A 26,697-nucleotide genomic window follows, 5' to 3' on the forward strand; every position below is an offset into this window, starting at 1 on the left:
TTAGTCTTAAAAACTTTCGTTAAACGGAATTTATTGATTAGCGCTGTATCGATGTTTAAATATAGATTGTAAAGATTTTGTGCAATTGTTTAGTTGAGATACTTATTTAATACAAACTGCAAAAAGCAATAAAGAAAAATAAATTGAACTTTACTTTGATGACGTATGTATTTTTTTCTTGTACCAATGAAGGTTTATCACCAAAGTAGGTACTTTAATTGCAAATAAAGTTTGCAACCCTCGTCGTGATAGTGAATCGTTAGTTATGTAGGTAGACAAACTATGGAGGGTGCTAAACATAAAGAAAATCCCGCTTTCAGCTATCATCAAAGAACCTAAGCGGGACCGTAATATTATTGGTAACATACATTAGATTGCAATTTAGAAAATGAAGTTAAGTAAACGTAATATGATAAGTCACACACACGAAGGCTTCTAACACCAAGACGCGACATCTAACGAGCGACCTGGGACAACACATGCGACAACAGACTCCGCCCCCGAATACCTGCCTTTAAATTTATCTTTTTATCATCAGCTATTGCTCCATCATCACCACTTGTTGATAACGGAGTAATAGCTTTGCGCATCTCCCTTTTTAAACAGCTATCATCTGTTAAAAATATGACCAGTTAAATCAGATGGAACGCCAATAGAAACATAGTTTTGTTAACGGATTTCATTTTATTCCAGAGTTTTAAATAGTATAGCCGTGAAGATCTAAATTTATTCCGTATACAATTATATAAATAGATTGATAGATTATATTAAAAATGAAACCCGGATTACGTTACAATGCTACGCCTTGCTAGGTTGTGCCAAAAACTGATAGTAATAATAGGATTTTTCTCCTATTTTTACTACAAGGTATCGGAACAACCTAGCAATATAATTTTTTACAGAAATAAATCAGTAGGAAACGCTATTCGGCGTTCTTTTTGAAAACATTATTGGCAATCGTTTAACAAATCCTACTTCAACTCTACGAAAGAAAACTGACACTGGTCTTTTAACATGTTAAACAGTTAAGTGAAACACGCGAATTAGGACCCGTAAGGCGAATGACTTAGACTCAATCTTACATTACGTAGGTCCGCAATTGAACGATAAATGCCATGGGTAAAGTAGCTTCGCAACGCGACGGGACGTTTATTAGAATACTCGGCTCCTAACTCGCCACAACAAGCACAGCCAGGTACGCGGGGAACGAGGGGCACCCACGAGATCGTGCAATAAGGGGCCGCATACATCATCCGGATCACCTTTGGCGGCGCACTTAGGCGGGTGCGCGCCGCCGTCCCTTACGGCCTTGAGGTGGCGCGAGATTAACAAGATGGCCGCCGTGCGCGCCGCACCTGCGCGGGATGACGCCGCTCGGCGGGACTCTCGACGGGAACTGCCCTCGAGCTCGAGAGTCCCGCTGGTGCAGCCGCTGCGAGAGGATGCTCGGGAAGATGCGCGAGTTGCGCTCAGCGTGCCGCCTGTAGGTCAAATGCAAAAGCTTTGTGTATCCCAAAATCCCTTATTCCTATGTCTGTTAGGCAGCTCTTGATACAATTATTGCTTCGCCGGGAATCTGCACTAGGCTAACATATAGTCCTTTTATTATAGAACCAGTATTGGGATGATATTTCAGTCTATTGATGACAACATTATAAGATAATTTACAGTTCTAGATGTCATAACCATCTGTTTACATTCTTTGAATAATCATTGATTTTACTACGTATTAATAATTTTATAGGATCAGTTACCCGTATCATTAAGTGAGTATAAACAGGGCGGGGTAAGCCTCGCGTCCGCCAGATGCGCGGGGTGGTATCGCGCCTTGGTGTAGAGATGCAGCACGAAGCACAGCAGGCCGGCCAGCACGAAGATTCCCGACGCAACGCCCAGCAGCGTCGGCAGGTCCGCCGTCAGCAGAACCAGGTCTGAAGTGTTCATATTCACATTTATATACTTTACGGATAGCAGATATTTTGGAATTCATAAATACTATTGTATGTAGGTTATATAAGATATACTGTGGACATCAGTGCAAATATTTTGTACTAAGCTTTCTCTGCACATTGCATAACGTCTTCAGTACGTTTTTATATTAAGTATTCTATTGTTTTAAAACATTTGTCCCAAAATATAATATATATGTGGATTCTTATTCAATTAAAAAGTATGATTGAAATTAGTTAACATTAAATTTTAAAATGTACTAACATGCATGTTACTTTATAGAAATTATCGTAAGTAGGATTTTTTTTATACAGAACTGGATCTACGTTTGGCCACAAGACGACCTGATGTTAAGTGAGATGTGCCCTATTGGAGGGCACGTCAGTCCAGGAGATACCTGTCTATGAGCCACTTACATGAAGTGTGAGTGTGAAGAATACTATTTAGGGAAGATGGAGAGGGGCAAGGAGTTCCACTACTTTACTGTTTTTATAAGAAACGACACTGGGGATGTCGACAACGAAGGAGTGAAACTCCATCGTGCTTCTATTTGAATTTTTCATTTTGTTGAAGTTACCTTCAGTGCAGAAAACCCGTAGCGTGGGACGGGAGTGAGTGGTGGTGTGGTATCCAGTATCACATTGGCAATACGCATTGTGGTTGACCTGGACACATGACGAGTGCGGGTCGAAGGCACGACATGTCTCCCGGTAAAAGCATTGCTCGCCCAACTTCTTGGCTAAATCATAAATAGTTAAACTCTTTATGAAATACTTTTCTTATGTCATAAATTGGTGTTAATAAATAATAATCGGAGAAAAAATTTAACAATTTAACAACTTGGGACATATAATTGTCAATTGAAGTACCTATTTGTTTTTGATTATAAATTTATCAAAATATCGTGAAAATTATCTCGATGATAAAGACTCCGTACAATGGATGAATCGTGAATGGTTCATTATTGTCTTTTAACAAAAACATTTTCTTCATAATAATACTTATTTTATACAAACGTTTAGCACAGCCTCTGGCAACGCCGAGTTGGACTGAGTGTTTTGGTGCACACTGACAAGTGCTGGATCTTGGCTCGCAGTACACGTGCACAAGGTTGGAGTTACACGTGAACTCACACGGTGACCCAATATATTTGCCTTTCTCTGAAACAGGAGATATGATATGAAGTCCTCTTCTAGACGCTAAATGAGATTTATTTATGTTCTTAAAAGGTGAAACCTCTTATTAAATAGTAGACGTATTGTGTGTTTTTCAAGTGACTTAAGAAGCAATTTATTTTATCAAGTGTGGCCAATTATGCCACAGGAGCAGAGCAGTAGGCACGTATAGATTACATCTATCTTACAAGTCCTGAATCGTTACCTCAACCTTTGAAACGTCGGTTAAGTATTCCTATGCGAAATGTTTTTCAAATAGGAAACACAAAACCAATTTTTTTCTATATACAAGTGTCTTTACTACGACATCGAACATTACGATCTAGCCTAACTTAAGACTAATAAGTAATTTAAGTCTAACCTAATTATCTAAAAAGGATTGTTATCATAAGTAAGTGTCCAATAACGCTACTTATAGTCTCTATTAAAGAGCAGACACTCTGTTCTTGTGTTCAATATATATATTTTTTTCATTCACTGTTTAGCACTTAATATTAAAGTACACTAACACTAATTCACTAGTTCAAATGGTTTGAACAAAACCAAATGACATTGATTTTCCAATTTGTATAGTTGCAATTATATCCGTGTGCTGTAAATTTTATATTAGGAGATATTAAAATTGATTGTTACTCTGCTTTAGCTTCGCAAGGGTATGAAGTATGAAGATGAGATTTTACGTATAAAATCTCATCTTCATACTTCATACCCTTGCGAAGCTACAACAACGATAAAATATCTTGCTATTTTCATGCGTTTTCAGAATAGCTCTTACTGGTTACGCTCACACTGATATGTGCTGAAAGAGGATTATAAATGCTGTCGTGACTTAGAAGCAGAATCCTTGCAATTCTCAATTTGATTGCTAGGTATATTCAAGCTATTCCTGCCCATGGACAGTTTCAATACCAGAGGGCTCGTAAGTGCATTGCTGGCTTATTAAGAATTGGTATTGGTAGGAGCCTAATTCGAATTGGCCTCTAAATACTTTTAAAAACTGACTTAAAAACGCTCAGTTGTGAAACGACAGATGTTGAGGTGATACGGGTGGATTTCGTATTCTGAATCGAAGTCCGACGATGAAACTCAGCTGCAGATATTAAAAACCTACACTAGTTTGATTTCCAACCCTCTTGATCCAGTAAAAATGCTGTAAAGATACTCACAGGCCAGCGGCTTATAGTAAATTATGATGCCGACTTTTTCGATGCAAGACATATTTGCCGTTTATTACCTTTCGAGATAAGTATACATATTATATAGTCAAAATCAGTGGTTATTTTTATTCTACTTCCTCTCCCACAACTGTCAACTTGGAAATTCATCTGTTTTAGTTTAATTCCTGCATGCAAGGAAGTAAGGAAGCTCAAATAAGGTCAGAGCCAAATCGAGTTAGCGCAAATAACTGCCATATCAGATAACTGTTCAGCGAACCATAAAAGGTAGTCGTGTGCAAGGTGAATCTGTATAACTAAATGTTAAATTTGTAAACATAATCATTATGCGACCCATATGTTGTGACTGGAGATATTTCTATGGCATCTAGTCTCTGCAGTGGCCAAAAAAAGTTGCCAACATACGAAACCAGGTTTCGTTTATAATTACGATACTTAACAATCAGGTTGTCTGCCCCAATATTTTAACAAGATTATATTTCATGTATCCTCTAGATTTCCCTTCATTCCCTTTGTCTCTCCTTTCCGGGAACGCGTTTTAGCCAAAACGCACCGATGTCCAGATTGAGCATTCTGATAAACAAGCTTGGTCTTCCATAGTTTCTCCCCTCACACTTCAAAATCGATTTTCGCTTAATCTTTATAATCTAATTGATGTGTTTAATTTCTTTATATTATATCTTCATGTATGTTATGTTTGCTTATAAGTGCTTGTCACATTAAAAATTTTATTTTATTTAGTTGGAAAGCTTTATAAATAAATAAATCATAAAGCCGTTCTACTGAATAAAGCATACGGTATCTTCTGTGATTGTTCATAGGGGTCATATCTATTAGGAAATTGAGATAGAACATATACTACAGCCGTTAGTGGTTAATTAGGTTGTTAAAAATATAATGGTAGATCTGTAAATGTGTTAACACTACAAGCGTTTTTAAGTTTTCTTTAACAACCTAAAATGTCAATATATCAGTAGCGTACAAATTTTTAAAACGCCGGCACTTACAAGCCTTTTGGCAATGTCCATGGGCGGCGGTGTCACATAGCATCCGATGAGTTACCCGTTTATGTTATATAAGTAAAAATAGTTCATAAAAAGTTATTAATAAACATGTGGCGAGTTAGTCAAAAGTCGAACAGCTAAGAAATATAACGCTCGTCGATTTCTCGCCGGAAGTCATAAGGTCACGTGGCGGAAGAAGGCTTCGCTCCCTCCCACAACACCTGCCCTTGAGAGTTTGTATTGAAGCAAATTGAATAGGAATATTGTTTGCGGCTCGACTGCACCTATATTGTTCTTAACTTTGCTTAATGAATCGAGAAAGGCGATTAACGAAGTAGCTAGCTATTTTACCCATTTATTACAAAAACTTTTATTAAAGTGTATTTGGCCTAAAATTGCACATAACCCTCATAACATAACCTCCGGTTCTACCAAAGATACATATAATTTTTCTGAAAATCGCACTCAGGATTTCTTACAAATAACTACTAAGACAAGGAGGGGGTTTGTTTAAGTTTATATTAAGTAACGTGAAGTTACAACATAAAATCATTAATAACTAATGTATTGACGTAAAAGTAATGACGTCATTTCTTGAACGTAACATTCATAGTACTATAAAAATACAAAATACATTATTTACTTTATAACATCAAATGAAAAAGAATCGTGACGCAGTGGTCCAAGGGGGAAACAAAAGAGAGGTGAACAGATAAGAGGAGGACGATACAAAAAGGTAGCGGGTCGGGTAATTGTAAAAATCGTTTTAAAAATTAAGATAGGGTCTAAATATTACATTACTGTATTGTAGGCACACATTTTCTTTATATTTATTAGCATGCAAGGATTAAATTTTAATTTATTACTTCAAATAAACTTAACAAATTATTTACAGAAATTGCAGGTGCTATAACTCTTACGAATGTTAAAGCTATAAACTAAATGTGTCTATCAAAACGCTACTAGCAAAGTTCTTAGCAATTTGCAGGTGAAAATTATAAATAGCGAGTCATTCATCAAAAGACGGTACAGGCATAACCTACGTTACGTCACGGTGCAATTTTTGTCCAATTAAAATGTGCATTCAATTATTACGGTCGACAAATTGCAAGTAATTAATTCGCTGGTCACACTATCTGGGTCAGAGGCTGCGTTGGTATCACATTATAACAATACCGGTCTCAAGGTGGACGTTAATTGTATGGCGCAGCGCAAATGTTCTGAACTCCGAAAAAGCTTAGGTGAATAAGCGATGAAAATTTATAAACAGCGTCAAATGTTAATCGTTAGCGTTGGATAAACTTGCGACTCTCATTCCTGAGGTTTTTACAAATTCCTTGACAAAAATTTGTTATTATATGACAATTGACACTTGGTCGTGCGGTGTAGTTAATTTTCATGAGAATTTTTATCTATGCAGATGGCTGGATCACCTATGAACTTGTCTATTAAAATATCAGATAAACATATCCATTATGAGAACCTGTAGGTTTATAGAGCTGGGTTATTGTTATTTAGATTTGTGCTGTTTGGTACATTGTTTTGCACGATATAACCTCTTGGGTCGTCTTTTATTTTTTTTAATTTAACTAGCAGACTCGTTACTCGACTAGATATTTCAAGCGATTAGAATATTAAACAAAGTATGAAATGAATGACCTGAGAAACCAGCTGTTTAGTTGCAGTATAGATAAATAACCTAACCGCCTGCAGCGCCATCTGCCGGGCAGATTTGTGAATCTAAACCTTCCAGGGCAACACCCGAACACCCAAACGCATACAAAAACATTCATTCAAATTTTTGCTCACACACATTCAATGCGGTCCAGCTGTTTAAGAGAAGTGACACATAAGTACAGCATAATTATATTAAAAGATAAAAAATACATAATGTTCCCTTTCAACGTCGCGGTCGTCGCGCAAGCTACGAATTTATGAGAAATTATAATTTTTGTTAAAACAAGGTAAAGTAAAAAGAAGAAAATTTGTTAGAACTCGCCATCAGTATACATCTTTCATGTAAAAGAATTCAATAAATCAAAACATTGCTGAAGCCTGTCAAAAGTAATTTACATAAAAAATACCCGAGCGAAGGTGAACTGACTGTTTGCTATCATTTTTTTCCATCTGGGCTCGTTTGGCTTTTTTCCAACTATTTAAAACGGAGGCCTTTTCGTTTCAATATAAAACTGCACAAATTGGTGTAATAAATTGGATCTAGGCGCTGACAAAGCCTGAAAAATAAGGTGTCACTGGGTTGGATCGGTAGATGAAAATGACGAATCGCTTATTATGTAGTCAAAGTTAAATCATCTATCTTTTCAAAGTCAAAATTACAAATGAAAAATATGTAAATTAAAGACTAGTTGCCCCCTCCAAAAGGTAGTTTCGTATTGACAAGAATGGGCAATAAACCACATACTTACTCTTTTGAAATAATTTTTACAATCTTCTATATACATTGTCTATATATGTGACGGCCAAGAAGAGTATAAAACCTACAATACTGAATTAAAATAGGCGCATCGTGTCATAAAATACACCAGGCGTCATAAGTTATCCGGTCCACAACTGAGCGTTTTTCTAGTCAGTTTTTGCCGCGCACAACCACAATGTGGAACTAGTATTTCCGAACCAATTCGACTTAGGGTCCTTTAAGAAAAGAGCGTACCAATGTTTAAAAGGCCGGCAACTGACTCGCTAGTGCCCATGGGCGGCCCATATCACTTAACATCAAATGAGACTCCTGAGAAATGATAAAGCAGGAGATACATGGTGCTCACATATTAAAAAATATTGCAACTATAGATTTTACATTATTATTTCTATCAACATATCACTCAGGGGCTTATCTAGACTCTTTACTGACATTTTAAATATCAAAAGTACCACGTGAGTAGGAAGCTGAAAACGCGTGCAATTCAATGAAATTTCTTCTCCTAAACATAGTATTAACTGCCTCATTTGCGTTGCTTTCGACACATCTTAAGTCACTTATATATAAATTACGGTTTACTTTGAAGTATAAAGGTCAAAATGTATATCTACACCGGCAAAAGGGCAGTCATCGCAGTCATGGGCACCTATTTTTAGTGGGCGCGTTTCTGTCAGGGAAGATTCCCGACGGTAGTCGCTTCCACAGTACGCTAGTTTGCAAAAGAAAGTGAAGCGGACCGTGGAAGACTTCCAGAAATTAATGCAGAGAGTTTACACGCAGTACTTTTACACACTTCTCACAGACACCATTATGCGTAACCTTATATCAATTACATCGGTAAGGATAAGAAAGAGGAATTAATATCTCAGTTATCAAGGAAGCCGAAAACATCAAAGGGAATAAATTTGAAACATGGTTGGGTCCAGCCTTGGGAGCGAGGCCGGACCGACCTCAATATGATTATCTGCTACATCGGCTTATTTCACTGCAGTGCTAACTACTGTGCAGTATTAAGGATTTCTAAACGATTGCTCATTCTGACAATAATTAAATCGATTAAAGTATTGTCTATAAATAGAAATATGATTAATCAATTTGAAATTTCTCAGTTTATAATAGATAAATAGGTTTTGATAACTGGAAAGAGAAACACAATTTCTTAATACCCATCGTGATTTTTGTCACGTCAAATGCTCCTTAACTTTGCTATTTAATTCTGATGACGTGTGTGCGTGTGTGTGACGTATTGTGTTGACTATATACATATGCATATAAGCGCATTTAGATTTACAGTATATGTAACAGCAGCATTGTTCAGCTTTAGCGTGTGACTCTCATTCCTGAGGTCGTAGGTTTGATCCCCGGCTGTGCACCAATGGATTTTTTGTTTATGTGCGCATTTAACATTCGTTCGAACGGTGATCGAAAAAATCGTGAGGAAACCGGCTTGACTTAGTCCTAAAAAGTTGATGGCGTGTGTCAGGTACATGAGATTGATAGATTCAACAAATGATGATTATGCAACAAATATAGAAATTGAGGCTTAGACCTAAGTACTTTGTAGCGCCACTAGTTTTATATTAAATGTACCTAGTAACTAGTCCGTAATTCATTAAACTAAACATTCAATATGTTGTTATTGTTAAACAATTAACTAAATAGGTAATTTCAATTTACATTGTATATTAGTGGATGCCTGGCAGACTTACACGACTTCTTCGATTCGAAAAATTCCCGGGTGTGTGCTGCGATATTTCGGGCTACTCGATAGAGAGGAAGTTGCATCTGGTTACACATCCCTTTTCTAACACATTTATATGAGTGTTTGACTATAATCATTTTAACATGTGTGATGTTTGAGTATGATGAATAAATGTATGAATAAATACTTGAAAAGAAGGTTTTAAAACAAAGGAATGTAAACACAGTTTGCCGTCTCATTCAAAGAAAAAGTTGTGTTAATCCCTTGTACAAAGTTACTAACCGTATTGTCGTGAAACTTTTTTCGTAATTTTACAACGAAAAAGGCCAGACAATTTATAATTTTGGATCGGGGCTTATTTCTGTTTGAAAGGACAAAACCCGTATTTCCAGTTAATTATTTCTGTCTAAATTTGACTGATTTTAAATTCTAAATTTCTGATCTAAATTTTTCATGATATAGATACTATTCACTCTAAGTTTTGAACGTTGTCTACATTGTATCTCGTGGCTTATAGTGAAAACTTTGTGAAGTGACAAGATGAGATTTAGGTTCTACCACCTGGGTCTCTTTAGTTGGCTTAGGATATAGCCTATAAGCCTAGCCTACTGATTAGGTACTTGTACCCAAGGAATATTAGTTATTTATAATATATATATATATATGTATTTTGCCCAAAATTATATACTAATACAGCTTACGAATTAATAACAACTACGTCACAAATATGAAATAATAAAAAAACGATATATAAAATTGTTTCTTTAAAAAATAACCTACATATTATAATTATAACATTTAACCGTGCTCTGTGCGTGACAGATTATTACAGGAAAAGGTCATATGTCAATTGGAGGAAATTGAATGACAGGAACAAACTTCAACAAGACATTAATTACTCAATTACCGAACTATATAAAAAACAGACATTGTTGTATTTATTTTAGTTTTATATGTTTATACGTACGAATGGCAATTAAGCTCAAATGGTACTAATATAATATTTTTTATTGCTGATATCTAACCTAAGAATTAAAAGTAATCTTTACTTTTGACCGATTAAAAAAATCTTAAAACAACGAAATGAGACATATACAATTAAACTGCTTTTAATCGTAATTTTAGAATAAAACATAAAAAATCTAGCGTTGATACGTAATTAGCTGCTTACTAATAAATGTTCGTTAATTTTATAACGCCGTTTATTCGTACCTAGCAAACAATCATAAAGAAACAATTGCTATATAATATGAAAAGATATTTAATATTAATATACTAAATCTTACATATAGTAAACATAACCGAACATATTTTCGGCATTTCCAAGACTCAGTCAGGGAACTTATAATTTGTGTCTCAAACCTGTGGTTATGAGTACCCTATCTGTAGACTAATGGCACACAATTACGAGTATAAATGTATGTTGTATGAACAAAGGCGTTAAGGAATACCTTAGGGAAACCGCACCAAATACGTACCTTCCCGTAAAATTAAATCATGAAGAAGATAGATTCAGACATCTAAAATATTTAGTTTCTATAGGCATGATGTTAAACAAATGGCAGGAGCAGTGTTGACTTAATGGCTTCAGCCTGTGACTCTCATCGCTGAGGTCTTAGGTACTAACCTTGGCTGAGCCCCAATGGACTTTCAGTTTATGTCTGTTAATAATAACGTACTACCCCGTACGTTAAGAAACCGCTATGTTTTACATGCCACACATGCCTATTAGAAAACCTTAGTCTGGGTCACAATTGGTTTTTAAAATTAATTGAAATCGGAAGTCTTAGTTCGCACTACATCTCGTTGCTGAATCTAACCCTAAGTCGCTGCTGTTTACGATCTTGTTTAACAAAGAGCATTTTGTTGCAAGCATCCAAAAGCTTTTAAAGCTCAAACTACTAACTTACTATAGTTTAAACCTTATTTAGTGTTCAAGTTTCGATTCTTTATATTCCACAGCAATACACAAAGTTTTATCCATTAGAATTGTTCGACTATAGAACCAACCTTAAAATAATACCGATTTAAAATATAAATAGAAATTATTTAGGCCCCTAAATAGTTGTCTTTCTTTTTTTTATGTAACCGGAAGCTCACCTGATACCGCCGCCCATAGACACTCAATTTGCCAGAAGGCTAAGTGCGTTGCTGGCCGTTTAAGAATTGGTACGCTCTTTTCCTCATAGTAATGGTGCGCGGCAGAAACTGTCGAAAGAAACGCTTAGTCGTGAAACGACGAACGTCGAGGTAATACGGGAGGTATTTTGTATTCTGTCTTGAAGTTTGATGTTGAAACTCAGCTGCAGCTCCGAACAACTCCTCAAAACAACTTTCCATGATAAATGCAGTAGAAGATGCAGAGAGACACCATATCTTTATACAACTCACTTGTGAACAGTGAGAATGTATTAACGGCATCATGATTATCATATCTCCTACGTGTTAATGAGATTATGGTATAATATTGTAAGGAAAAAGTCGTATGAAAACACAGTGTATGTCACCAGTAATACATATTATATTAAATTAGATTGTTTAGTGCGATTACGAAGTCAATCTATTTATTTAAAACATTAGAGATTTTAAATATTGATATGGTCTCTATATAAGATGTTGTTAGGTTAGCTAATTACGTAATAACTTAAGACGGAAGGTCATGCTGATGGCAGTGGTGGACAGCCGTGATTAGTATCACATTCTAAGCAAAGACACAATCAATAAATGGTGTTTAATTTTCACCCAAGCACACTTATGAACGTCAGAAAAGAACTTAAACTTATTATAAATTTACGATTTAGAAAACGGTTCTACAATAGTAATATAAAAGGATTTATGTTATCATTATAGGTTTGTATCAGATTGGATTTATTGTTTTATTGAAAAGAAGACTGAAGGCGCACCTGATGCTAAGTTACCATTGACACACTGCCAGAGGCGGCCTTTTGATGGTACTAACTGGTTTGAATGTCTTAAAATTAAAATAAGTCGAGTCCCAATCATAATTTGTACCAGACCGATAATATTTTATAATTGGTGACAAATACTATATACTGATCAATGTATTTTTGATTCCTAACTACAATTGTTAAAATTCTTAACTGAGGAATCCGAGAGATTTGAACCGTTACTTTTAAAAGCGACTTCACAATGGGATTTACAGTTAGAAGAAAATATTCTCTAAAGGATCCCTCAGCATTCCTCGAGTGCGATCTATGACATAACTGAACTTACTACTACTTTTTCTTCAGTAAATTAAGTGGATTGCAATAATCTCTTTCACTTTGTCGAGGTTAAATTTAACCGATGGTCCAGTGGAATGTCAAGAATTGTGTAGACACTACGAAATTGTTTAATGGATTTTCTGTTTTATTCACGAAATTTATATTAAGACAATTTCTACAAATATGTCGTGTCACAATGTTTGTCGTAGTCCTAATCGATTTTTACAAAACAATTGATGTGTTTATGAAATTATTTGTAGATTATACTGCTACCTGAACAAGTTTCTACTTTTTGTAATTTTATTGTTTATATACTGACTGCTATAGTGATAACAAGGTGTGATCTAATTTAAACAACCAAAAAAAAAACAAGAGTGAAACTGCCATGTGCCCTGGTATAATGGGAACCGGGACACCGGGTGTGTGTGGATTGGAAAACCCTTTATTTTAAATGGTGCCTCTATGCCCGTATGGAAGAATGGTACGTTTCCATGACATAGTCAAATATTAAGTATTTCTTGTAGGACAAAATAACCAAAAAGAAACTAAAAATGTGATTGAGCTTTCAATTGACAAACGAAGCTTTCCTTATTGTATCTGTCGAAGCTTTTTATCGTGAACAGTACCTAAAAACAATTGTTATAGTAGTTTTACGAAAAAAGTGAATAAAATAGAATAAGTAAGTTGATAAATACTTATTAAAATAGCAATTAAAGTTAAACTGCTGAATAACTTAAGATACTCCGATGACATGATCTTAATCGCAGAGAGGCTTGATGGTCCGCAGACTGAAGTCAATTAAGTTGCCGCCGCGGGTTCTGGTATAGCATCAACGCGATAAAATCAAAATGACATATGACAATAAGCCAGAGCTTTTCACGCAACTTATACACCTCAACCATCAGACCTTGGAACGTGTCTCGAAAATACGATATCTAGGCACAGTGGTTTATGAAATGGGTGACCATTGTATCAAAATCTTCTGCAGAATAGAAAAGCGCGGAATGGCTTTTCAAATCTAAAAAAAGTACTTTGTGACAAACATCTAAATTTACAGCTTAGAACTCGCATTGCCCGGATGTTACGTCTCCTCTGAGCTGCTCTACGGCATAGAATCTTGGACGCTGATAGAGACTATGTCCAAAGAACTGGAAGCGTTTGAGATCTGGGTTTATCGACGTGTGATTAAAATATCTTAGACAGACCGCATAGTAAATACTACCGTACTGGACAGAATGTAGAAGAACAAAGAAGTGCTTATCACAGTTAAGAATAGGAAATTTGAGTATTTCCGACACGTTTTACTTAACTCCAAAATGTATGAGCTCCTTCAAATAATTCATACAAGACAAAGTGGCAGATAGTAGGAAACCTGGTCGCAGACGCACGTCTTTATTGAAAAACTTAAGACAATGATTTGGTCAAAGCCATTGCGCGCTCGGCATCCAAAATTAAGCCATATTGATCGCGCACCTTCGCAAAGAGATGGAACTATAAGAAGAAGAAATTGATAAAAAAAATCAACCTGCTGAACTCTTGGTGTTCTTCTCAGTTCTTTTGATAAAGCCTATAAATTCAATCATTGGAATCCATAAACTAATGATAATTAATAAAATATGTGATATATACAAATTATCGTAAATGATCGAAACAGGAAGGTAAAAAATAGTATTTTTGTATTTAAATTCGGTATTTTAGAATTAAACAAAGTATGTTTTTTTTATAGAACAGGGGGCAAACGGGCAGGAGGCTCACCTGTTGTTAAGTGATACCCGACGCCCATAAACACTCTCAATGGCAGAGGGCTCGCGAGTGCATTGTCGGCCTTTTAAGAATTGGTAGGTTTTTTTGATGGACTCTATGTCAAATTGGTTCGAAAATACTTAAGTGGGCAGCTGGTTCCACTGGTGTTGTTGCGCAGCAAAAACTGCCTTAAAAAAGCTATATTTTACTGTTGTGTATTAACAGAAATGAGACGTTCGTTATTTACATTTCTGTTAATGAACTTATGCCGTTAAAATGGAGTTTCATTTGGGAGTGAACAAATAATTAAAACAATTTTCTCTTTCCACTAACAATTAAATTGTATAAAATATTGGCCGTGGCTTTTGTCTGAAGTATCGTGCTACTGACAAGTTGTGTAACCTTATCTTTTTTATATTTGTGTGGTATATCAGTTAAATTAAAACGCTATTTTAAATAGAACGCGGGAATCGGGGCTGTCTTATCAGCATTGCGCCCCACTATTTCCTCATTATTCGCGTTACACAAACCTATTTGTCACAGGGATTTGAACAGAGATTAGTTATATTAATTGTATTTGTCTTGTTTGTACGCTTTCTAAGAATTATTACCAACTAACATATTACAACCAGCGAAGTCGAGGTCTTCTTAGCGAACAAAGTTTATAATCGTGCCTGAGGGCTAAAATCATGTTTAGCAGTTGTTAGCCCAAATAGGCGCGCAATTCTCAATCATGTCATACGTTTAAATGTAGGCTGTGCATTTTATATTTTTCTATATGTGCAGTTATTACTATGTACGGCGAAGGAAAATATCCTGAGAAAACCAGCAAGTTAGACACACAAAAATTGAAGGCGTGTGTCATGGACAAACAACCAACTTGTCTATAAGAATAATGATAAATAAAACAGATATACTAAAAAATAAAAGTTGTAAACATAATTGGTATTTTTATATATTGTAATTTATTGCCATAATGAAATTTTATTTACCTGTATTTTGTTGTCTGTGGAAATATTTAATATGTACTTACTATCAAATTTATTTTAAAACATTCGAATTGTGACGAAGCATGAAAAATGTTTTTACCTCGTTCAACTTCGCTAAATAGTGGCGTTTTTTCGTCGGGAATATTTTACTTAAAATCAGTACAGACTATCTATTTTATATTTATTAAGGCGGTTAGAAAAGTACCAAAAAAACTAAAAGGCTTTTTTTATTGTTGCAATGTATTTACATGGTTATCTCCAAAACCACTGTTGTGTTTTCGCACATATGAAACGCTTTCTACACATAAATAACGTTTAGTTTGGTAAAAGATTCCCATTTTTATATTCGACCTTATAAATATATCGTCATTTAGGAACATAACAAGCCTAAAAAATAGACTAATAATTCCACTTGTGATAATAATGTTTGTGTTGATTGTAGGTTGGTGGTAGGTTTATAAAAAATAAGATTGAGAACCAGGATCGTAGTTCAAAATCATAGTTTTGTTTTACCATAATTAATTGATACATCCTCGGACTAACAAGATTGGAAGCTTAGCAACATAAAAATTTCCAACATTGTTTGAATCGATGGCAATAAAGTAAGCATTATGCAATCGAAGCGTTTGGCTGGGCGCCAGTGACACAAACTACTCTTCAATAATATCTAATGAAGTCCCCATTCAAACGAATATTCAAGTTTGAACTATTTTATTTATAGTTTATCTCATTTCCGAGTTAATCTCTTGAAAAATGCTATCTGAAGTGTGAATTTAACGGATTATTAAACAAAACAAATTAGCAAATTAATTCGACTATCGGGTTTTATAGAAGTCACGACAGGCAAGGTCCGACCTTGAATTGAAATCGGGACGTGACGGAGTCTACTGGTGAAATATTCTGTGATAGAGTTAAAGGGAACAAACTAACAAGGGGTACCTTCTACAGTCTCTCAACAACAGCTGTTCACTGTCATCTAGAGACTGCGAAGCCTTGCACTTTTTACCGATACTTAGATATCCTCCCTGACTGATACTTCCCACCTCCCTATCCTGGGTACCAAGAACCTCGCGCGGATGTGTATAGGTCAGAGAAGATGTCTGTTCTCGTCGCTTAGGGTCGCTTGAGCGCACAATTAATGCATTTTTTTTAAAGATCAGGGGGGAAATTGTCAAAAAATTGATGTTAAGTGGACAGTCTCAATGCCAGAGGGCTCGTGAGTGCATTATCTGTGGTCTTTTAAGAATTGGTACGGTCTTTTCTTGAAGGACCCTAAGTCGAATAGGTTCGGAAGTACTTCAGTGGGCAGCTGCTTCCACATAATTATGGTGGTGGCGTGGTGTTACGGGTGGAATTTCACATTATGCCTCGACGTCTGATGATGAAACTCAGCTGCAGGTGTAAATTCAAACAACTTTTGAATCGTGAGGTATATAATTGATGGATTTTCTATTTCTTTGTACACTATCGAGGCTCAAATTGAGCTGTCAACAATAAATTTTGAGGAAATGAGGTTTTGCATAACACATGCCGGCATTCATTAAATGCGGAATCCACAAGGACGAGTTTCAGGCCTTGGAAAACTGTATCTATTAGCACATTATACAATCGTAGATTCATCGAAAGTTCTAGTTCTAGCGTTCAAGGTCCCATTTGAAGTGCACTTGGCATGCTTAGCTGACGGGTCAAACCACGGCGCACTTTTATTATTATATACCACAATAGCTGAGTGTAAGTGCCACTCAACACTTTTAGTAGACAATTCTATTTATTATATAGTAATACCTTATCTACGTATTAATATTCTTTCCACATAACTTATTCTTTTTATGATGGCCTTTTAAGTCTGTCGTCTAAAAACATTTTCTAAGATGTGTTTAGTGTGTACTTTGTACCATGAAATAATCATTGTAGAGTTGGCACATTAGCGACTAAAAAGAAAAAAATAATTATTTAGATTTTTACAACAAGTTTTAGTTTATTATTTTTCCAGAGTTTTGGATATGTGAAATTGTAATAGACCTGAGGAATAGTCGTTAATTTAAGTTTATTAATTTTACGTAACATTATGGTTACGTTATTGTTAACATATTAATACGCCTCTGGCATTTTGAAAAATTACGTTAAAAGAATTTTCATATTAACGCGAGGAATTTGTTTAACTCCGAACAACCAAGCGAGACAAATTTCTGTCTTCTTAGCTCAGGATGAGTAAAATAGTTACAGAATGAAGGTAAAAAAGTTAATTATGTTTAAGGAATAAAAGAGACTTTTTAACATTACATAACATTGAATTAAACATAAAATAAACTAGCTTTGCTCAGCCATTCCATTCGGTTGTACTGGGTGATGTATTTATATCTTTATTGTTCAATCAACAATGTAATACAAAAATTTTCATTTGGAAAATATTTGTATTGAATTGTTTGAATAGGTTCTGTGACTATCGGGATAAAGAAACAAACTTGTATATTTAATAAATATATTAAAAACCTCGTATCAGTATATTAAACGAACATACGAGTGTATCTATTTTTAGTGTGTTAATTTAAAAAAATATTAAACATATTATAAATGATACATAATAATTAAGCTTTTAAATTTTTGCCTGCCTCTTTGTTATACTATGCTTATCTACCTAACGTATTATAAAATTACATGTATACAATTAGATTACAGTTCTCTCGGTTCACTTCACTTCCCTTTTCGCTTAGCTACTTATCTATCTTCCTATAAATGTCTACTGTACAAGCATTACTCTTTTTTTCTCAAAGTGGTCGCCTGGACCTCGAAAGCAATAAGGCCCCAGTTGCCTTCCTTTTTTTTTAAATTATTTAATTGTATTATTTATTGTATTGTATTGCATTCTGTTCATGCAACGACGTGTTAATCAATAAAATAAATAGTTAGACTCCATTTAACTCTCATCAAAATGGTTCCGGTGATTAAATTTTAAAGGTTTTTTTTTTATAAAATAGGGGGCAAACGGGCAGGAGGCTCACCTGATGTTAAGTGCGAGTGCGTTGTCGGCCTTTTAAGAATTTGTACGCTCTTTTCTTGAAGGACCCTGTGTCGAATTAGTTCGGAAATACTTCAGTAACCTTAGAATAGAGCAGTGTTGGCCTAGTGGCTTCAGCGTGCGACTCTCATCCCTGAGGTCGTAGGTTCGATCCCCGGCTGTGCACCAATGGATTTTCTCTCTATGTGTGCATTTAACATTAGCTCGAACGGTGAAGGAAAACATCGTGAGGAAACCGGCCTGCCTTAGACCGAAAAAGCGGACGGGGTGTGTCAGGCACAGAAGGCTGATCACCTACTTGCCTATTCAATTCACAAACGATTATGAAACGGATACAGAAATCTGAGGCCTAGACCTAAAAGGTTGAAGCGCCATAATTATTTACATTTATAGCGTGGGAGAGAATTTAGACCATAAGTTTTGGCAATAATTACAAATAACTGTTCATATGACATCATTATAATTAATATGATGTTTGCATGCCTATTTTTATAAAATAAAATATGTTTATTATGGAATATAACACAGGTATCACTTATTCCACGTCATTAAATTTGTACCGCAGACATTCCTACTCATCAGCAAAGAAGACTGAGTGTAGGACGAGATAAAAAGCCGGCGTAAAAAACTCTCGGTAGTCTTTTAAAATAGTAAATCATCATACAAAATGCCAAACAAAACTTATTGTAAAACAAATATCGCAAAAAGTAGGTCCTATTAACTAGTAAATCGTTAATTTTATAGTAAACCTTTTTACACAGCTTTTCTTTAATACATTTCCTTAATTTATTAAAAGGCCTCAAAGATAAAAGAGCCTCTAGGATTTTATTAAATAATGGTCTCCCTTTTCCCAAAAAAGAATTACTAACTTTAATTGTGCTGTTGTAAAATCTGAATGTACCAATTCCTAAATTTCCACTCATGCAAAATCTACCTTGCTGTTAGATACATATAATAAACGATTTATTATTAAAGAAAAATTACCTATTTCAGTAGTAAATAAAATAATTATTTCATTTAAGATTTCTGTTTTTATTCACATAATAATAATAATAATTCGTTGTAAGAATATGGTAAACATATGTAAGTTGGTACCATCTGCCACACAGTAGCGCGCAATTTGTCTTTAAAGGAATTTTACATTTTAAATTATTAGTCATATAAATTGTTCAATTCTTATATTATTTGTATCGTACATATCATACCATACGTTATTAAATTTATATCAACTACAGTGTCTCACGCAAATAATTTTTTTAAACATTTATTGAATAATATTTATTTTCCAATAGTAATACACCAAGCCCATTTTTAAAGACTCTAGGCGAAAGGTCTTTTAATTCTTTTGGTAAATTATTGTAAACCTTAAATTCCATACAAAAGACATAATTATCTAGAAGGGTGTAATAAAGGTGCATTGCATGCAATATTTAAATAAGCAAACAAATTTGAAATGCCGTTTCCGCTCAAATACTTATTTAGGTCAAATACGGCAATTTTTCAGACGTCAAAAACCAGGTTAGAAATGCCTAACGCCCTGCTTGACACACTGCTCTCAATTAGCTTCATGTTACATCACAGTCTTAATAAATTATTTGAAACTTAGACACCGATATCAAACAGAATTGTTTGTTTCGTTCAATGAAAATGTTGTAATAAGATATGGTTATAACAGAGTGCCCTTTAATGTTGAGTTGAAAAAAAAAGACACACATAATGACTTCTTTAGGCCATTTTAATGTGTGATTGTGGCCAGAGCAAGCCAAATGATTTTCAGAACGTCATTTCGTTAAAGAAGCAGTTCGAGAAACGATTGTCCGTATTATTATAAATTATATTATTGATTAAATATAGTTAAATATATTTAATTACTTCATACTTAAAAACGTGTCTGCTTGCGTTTCATGTCCTGCGCGTCGCGCATCTCGCTGATCAGGACTGTCACCGATTTATGAAAATAACGGTTTTTGTGTTTTGATTTGTAAATTACCGAAATTCTATTTATCTTACCAGATATATTAATCCTGGCTTCATCATAGTAGTCCAGCACTAGATCGTCTTCGTCTTCCGATACCAAAGGTTCTCGAGGATCAGCGCGGCGATGGGTGGCGTTGGGCGCGCCGGCGCCGGTCACCACCAGCGCGCACAGCACTGTGACCACCCACATGACGACATCACCGCGACAGGAAACCACTGAATCAAATAATGATCATGAGTATACGAGGTGGTTCAATAGATTCTCAATACTGTAAAATCTGATTGTCTACAAATAATAACTGTTACGTTGTAGAATATTCAAAAAATAAAAAAAAATATGTATATGTTTGACACACGAGGTTTTATATCTTCATGATTTTGTATATTTTAAAGCTGAAGTCATTGCCTGTTTTATAAATAAAAATAACTTAAGCAAGGCTTAGGATATGATCAAAACAAAATTAATAATTAATAATAATAATAGCCTTTTATTTAAGATTATTTTACATTTAAATACATTTATATCTTAATCTAATTAGGTATCAGTGTGCCTCCAGGGTCCCTTTTTTGGCAAAGGTCTCCAAATCAAATCCCGCCGTTCCTGTCTGCACTCTCTACCATGTACCACCTACAGTTTCCCTAATTTGGTCTCCTTCTAAATTGTCTTCCTCAACTGTTTAAAGTTAAATCATTTTACACACAAGGTCTCTACTGATACATTTCAAGGTTAGATATTTATATTAGTTTTTGGGATATTGATGTTTATATTCAGATGGATCACTGCAAATTGTGACATAGTAAAGGTGTGAACTAATAAATTTCATCATGTCGTTATTGACCACGCGCCATGCAAATGAAAACGAATTTATCTTTTTCGGACATGTGAAGTCCAATCCTGAATAATGATCGGATTTATTTCCATAAAAAATGTCAGAGTCGGGCAGTTACTCTATCTGTTGAACAATTTTATTTGTTGCATTTAAAATCAGAAGAATTTAATGAAATTTCAAGTTTTTGTTTCTATTGTAACTGGTTGGATTTTTTTTTCATTTTTTTTCATACTTGTTTCATAGGTTGCTGCATGCTGGGTTTTGTGTGCCTGATATATAGAGCAGTGTTAGATGGAGCTTGTGACTCTCATCCCATCTCTGAGGTCGTAGGTTCGATCTCCAGCTGTGCACTGTGCCTTTTGATGCACGCCTTTTACGCTTGTACGGTGAATGAAAAACGTTGTAGGAAAACCTGCATACTAAAGACCCAATTAAATTTGATTGCGCGTGTAAGGGACATCTGAGGCTCAGACCTAAACGGTTGTAGCACTATTGATTTTTATGGGTTTGATACAAGTTGTCGATTTTTGCGCTTATGTCCTTTAGCATCCTATGTCTCAGGGCATAGTGGGTCCAATGGTGATCAGCGCTAGCTTCTTTTACTTTTCTCATGGTCCAGTTTGTTTTCTCTTCGCCTGCGACTTTACGTCCAACTTGCAACGCTTGATTGGTTAACTGGATTGTGATTTACATTATATTCTTTCACTGTAGCAAGTATTAATTGCAAACCAAACAAACGGTTTTTAAATCTTAATTAACTTCGGCGCTTCCATTGAGACCATTGAAATACCATTGAGACACTTATCTAAATATAATCATCATATTACGAGTTGTCGAGAAATTCTCATAACCAGGTAAGTTTCTTAACGAAGGTGCTAAACAACTTAACTCAAAGCTAACGTTAAAATAAACGACTATTAAAAGCTGCTCTGAAGTGGTTAGCGGTTGTGCATTGCGCACTGCAGTGGTGCGACCTTTCATATTTACCAAATTGCCTAATTTATTGGATAAATAATTTATTGATAGTGCTTCTACTGAATGCTGCCTCTGACACTATCAACATATTTATATGATTGCAGAGTGAGTTCACATAGATACATTGTGAATTTAATATTATATACTTTATTATATGTTTTTTTCGACATTATAGTATTGGCTTAGTACGGACAATGTATGTATTTCGGTTTATAAATAAATAAGCTTAAACACGCTCGATCAGACATCTATACAAGTTAAAATGGACAAATATGATAATTTTTAGTTATTTTTCTTTTTTGGGATTGTCTGTGATGTTCAAATATCCAAATTAGCACCGGCTCATATGGGGACGGTAAATATTGTGAACCGGCATTATTGAGTAACCATAAAAATGGACGACATTTGTAATTGGGATTGCGGTGTGTAGTATATAATTCCATTTTAAATATTAGTTACAATAAATACTAACACATCTCAAATACGCTACGCCGATATATTTGATTGTAGAGAGGACTTATCTGCGTCTACAAGTACGTAGCACAAGATTTTAAAAATGAACATGTTCCAATTTCAAACGTGTTGTTGAAAGAAATAAATTCGTTTTCGTAACTCTCACCACAGTTTTCTGAGCTTGAAAATGCACAAATTTGCATACTCTGAAATATAGACATGTTTTGATTGCCAAGTATTTGTGTTTATTGTATATGAAATCCCGTACCCGTAAGTCGTAGTCATGCATCTATTTCATTGATAAATTTTCTTTATAAAGCAGCTCTATAATCAAATGCACGCGCTCAGAGTTTATTAAAAAAACAAAATAATTATAAATCACTTCTCCGTTATTGTGCAAAGTATCCTGCTTTGGAACTCCTTACCTCTTGATATCAGACGAGCGCAGTCTTTAAATTTATTTAAACATCTTCTTTTTAACTATTTATCTTCTGCCTCGTAATTTATACTTATATATATATTAATGATGCCTCAGCTTTTAAACTTTTTTTATATTTTACTTTAGTTTAGTTATAAGTTAGTGTTACATGTTATTTTTTGTTCTTTTTAGTAGAATCACCGAATCTAGTTACATGTTGCAGTATTAAGAAAAACACTTTTTGAACGGATTAAAGCTATGTAGTATTTTCCACCAACCGAAAGTAATTGCGAAAGAAAAAAGATTCTTCCGAAGATTGGTACGCGAAGCCATTGAAATAAAAGAAACACCCCAATTTCAATAGTGAAGACGTCCTAAAATTATCAAACACCTGGGATCCAATAATATCCAAATTAAAACCCGAAGACAAACAATCCGCGAAAACAGAGGACACCGTGAGCCATTTTTGCAAAAACCCGTCATCTTTTAGCCGATACCAACTTCGGGGCAATAAATAAAGATAAAACAACTTTCTCTGCAGCTGTGATACTTTTGACATTTAACACCTTTCGTCTTCAGTCACCGTGACCACGCACACTGAAAAGTACGCGAAACGTCGAAAAAAATGTAAAATTTAGAATTATGTAAGTAACTATAAGTTTTAAAAAATAATACATAGCTTTAATCCGTTCAAAAAGTGTTTTTCTTAATGTGTAAAAGCTATTTTAACAAAAGACAATACTATGTTGCAGTCTATTTTGGTTGTATAACATAGGGTTAGTTGAATAGCAACAAATAAAATGTTTGCCTTATAACTCCACTGGAATAGCCATATTTAATATTATATTTTACTCTGTCTGTATTTTAATTTATCGATTAACAACCTTTTTAAAAGAAAGATGAATTTGATTTAATTTATTTAGAATAACTAATTGGCTATTCTAAATAAATTAATTAAATAACTGTGATGGCGACTTTTTAGGATTTTTTATAAAGTTATTCGACACTGCATTACAACACTGAAGTATTTCCGAACCAATTCGACTTAGGGTGCTTAAAAATATAGTGTACAAATTCTTAAAAGTCTGGCAACGCACTTGCGAGCCTTCTGGGAATGTGTCCATGGGCGGCGGTATCATTTAACACCAGGTGAGCCTCATGCCTGTTTGCCTTCTTAAAAAAACCATTATGTACATTACCTTTTTTCAGATATGAAAATATGCGTTTTAAATTCTTTTTCATACGAATAGATTCTATAATTTTCTTTTTAAACTTGAAGTTTGCCATTAACGTATTGATCGCCACTTATTTACTATTTTAGTCTATTTAAAAATAATAATTATTAGAATATATTGCTATATACCGCCAATAGTTGCCGCCCATGGACGCTCACTCTGCCAGAGAAAACTGCCGGCCTTGTAAGAATTGGTACGCTCTTAAAGGACCCAAAGTCGAATTGGTTCGGAAATACTTAATGGGCAGCTGGCTTCACATAGTAATGGTGTGCGGCGAAAATTGCCTATAACATAACATAACACACACACATTTATAACATTGTCCGAAATATATAACAACTATTACCTGAATGCACACGAACAAAACTTTCAAAGCATCCGACACGCTTTGTGTTGCATAAATTAAGACACTTTCTAAAATATAATGAAAGTTTTAATTTTCATATAAAAAATTTCAGCTATTTTCACATTTAGTTTTTCAAAATAGAATTTTGTTTGCTCAAAAGTTAAATGCATTTATCTCAAGTGCAAGCGGATATTATTGAAACTATGTTCTATATACATTAATTTATCATTAATTTTAACATATATTGGTAGATTATATGTTTGTAAATAACATTGTTCATAGGCAATGGAAAAAAGATGGTTCATTTGTTTTATTTATCCATATCCCAAGTATGGTATAAATATATGTGATCAATTAACCACGTCACTTGGTTCATATGTATTTTCATTAATTAATTTTTTTCAGTAATCTAATGATGTAAAACCCTATGAAAAAACATTGTATATTATTTGTTATCTTAACATATTTGTTAACATTCGCCTGCTTAATAAGCGTTAATTCACGATAAAACTAAACCTGTTCCAATTAATAAGAACGTGTTTATAATTAAAAAGGCGACACGCAAAGGCTTCTTGGAGAATTAAAACATTATCAAATTTTGTACAATTGATCACTAGTATTGTGTTTATTTCCGACCCCATGTGGTGAACTGAAAAATACTAGCAATTCTAAAGTTGTATTCGGTTTATTGACCATAAACCACGACTATTGGAAATGTGTTTGTTTAATATTATTTTTATATTTCTCTGAATTTATTTATAGTAGAGGCATAGTTTACGATACGCCTCCACGATTGTGCAATTTGTATATTATCTCAATTGGAAGTTATGGAACTTTTACTACGTCGTTTGATGTTATGGTTTTTGTGCAAAAGATTTAATAATCTAAGTTTTAAATTAATCAATTTATTACGTTACTAGAGACATATGAGGCGGTGTCAATCCGAAAAAAATGCAAATAATTTTGCTTATTATATCTTTTTTTTTTAATAATTATATTGTACGTGTGTATATCATTGAACTCCATTTAAACGGCTGGACCAAATTGAATGACTTTTCATTAATCAGCCCGGCAGATGGCGCTGCAGTTGTTTATTTATATATACAGTGAATAAAGAGCTGGTATATGTATAAATATTCTGTGCAAGTATTTATAACTTTTTGGTGTGTTCATATTTAGTCGAGAATGATTTACACTATTAGATGTTTTGTATGAAGGAGTGTGTGTGTATCGGATCCGCTAGTATTATATACAAGAGTTGCTATGTTTTTCGTGAATACATACATATTGATATTCTATGAAGTGACTATAAATTAAGTCTCGTAACCGCCCAAAAGGTAAAAGATCTACCTTTTCTGGCTTTTAGTTAACTCAACGGAAGTTAACCACTACTGATAATGTTTGACAGATATCTCAATACGTTTAAAATGTTGATAGAAATTATCCAAAAAATATTTTTAGTTTTTGATTTTGTCCTACGGTATGGGTACATATATTTTTTTTATGTCTATTGTCTGCTATTATTAAGTTAATATTAACTTGTATATAATCGGTTCGTTCGTTACCGGTCCACCAGGGAAAGACACACAAAGCTAAAATGACTATAAAAAATATTTTAGTTCCTACAATTTGTAGGCTAAATTAAAATAAATATATACATACTATATACTAATACTTAGGCTTATCTCTTTCCCTACGTGCCAGAACTATGAAGCTTCGAAACATGCCGGATACTATTTTCCCAATTTCCTATAAATACGCCATGATTCGTATATTTAGATGTTTTTGATAACACCTACGTGCTAAGTTAAGCCGCCATTCAATTCTGATAACCAGAAAGTATGAAGACGAATCTTTTGCCGTAATAGTGTGACATTGGCAAATGCTTTTCATATCATGTCATCCATATCAATTTCCTTGTTGGCTTTTGGAAAAGTGTGTTAGAAAATTGTATCTAATATTTTATGCATGTTTCAATAATTTAAATATGGAGTTGTGTATCTTTAAATATTGTAAAAATGTTATTACAAGCAACTTATTTTAAG

General features: G+C 34.3%; 1 protein-coding gene across 3 annotated transcripts in view; it reads right to left on the reverse strand.

Annotated features, from left to right (window-relative positions):
• The window catches only part of LOC123715100, a 30,258-nt gene that overhangs the window by 3,107 nt on the left and 454 nt on the right, over positions 1-26,697 (reverse strand). Inside the window, exons 2-6 of one of the 3 annotated variants that reach the window (XM_045669930.1) lie at positions 20,429-20,611; positions 2,967-3,110; positions 2,528-2,689; positions 1,755-1,931; positions 1,356-1,481 (exon numbers count right to left, since the gene is read on the reverse strand). In XM_045669930.1, the coding sequence (XP_045525886.1) occupies positions 1,356-1,481; positions 1,755-1,931; positions 2,528-2,689; positions 2,967-3,110; positions 20,429-20,585 (766 nt within the window). In that variant the 5' untranslated portion in view covers positions 20,586-20,611. Of the gene's footprint in view, positions 1-1,262; positions 1,482-1,754; positions 1,932-2,527; positions 2,690-2,966; positions 3,111-20,428; positions 20,612-26,697 lie in introns of all 3 variants that reach the window. The other 2 variants (XM_045669947.1, XM_045669938.1) reach the window with 2 other exon arrangements.

This window comes from Pieris brassicae, chromosome 1 (assembly GCF_905147105.1).
Source record: "Pieris brassicae chromosome 1, ilPieBrab1.1, whole genome shotgun sequence".
Taxonomy (NCBI): domain Eukaryota; kingdom Metazoa; phylum Arthropoda; class Insecta; order Lepidoptera; family Pieridae; genus Pieris; species Pieris brassicae.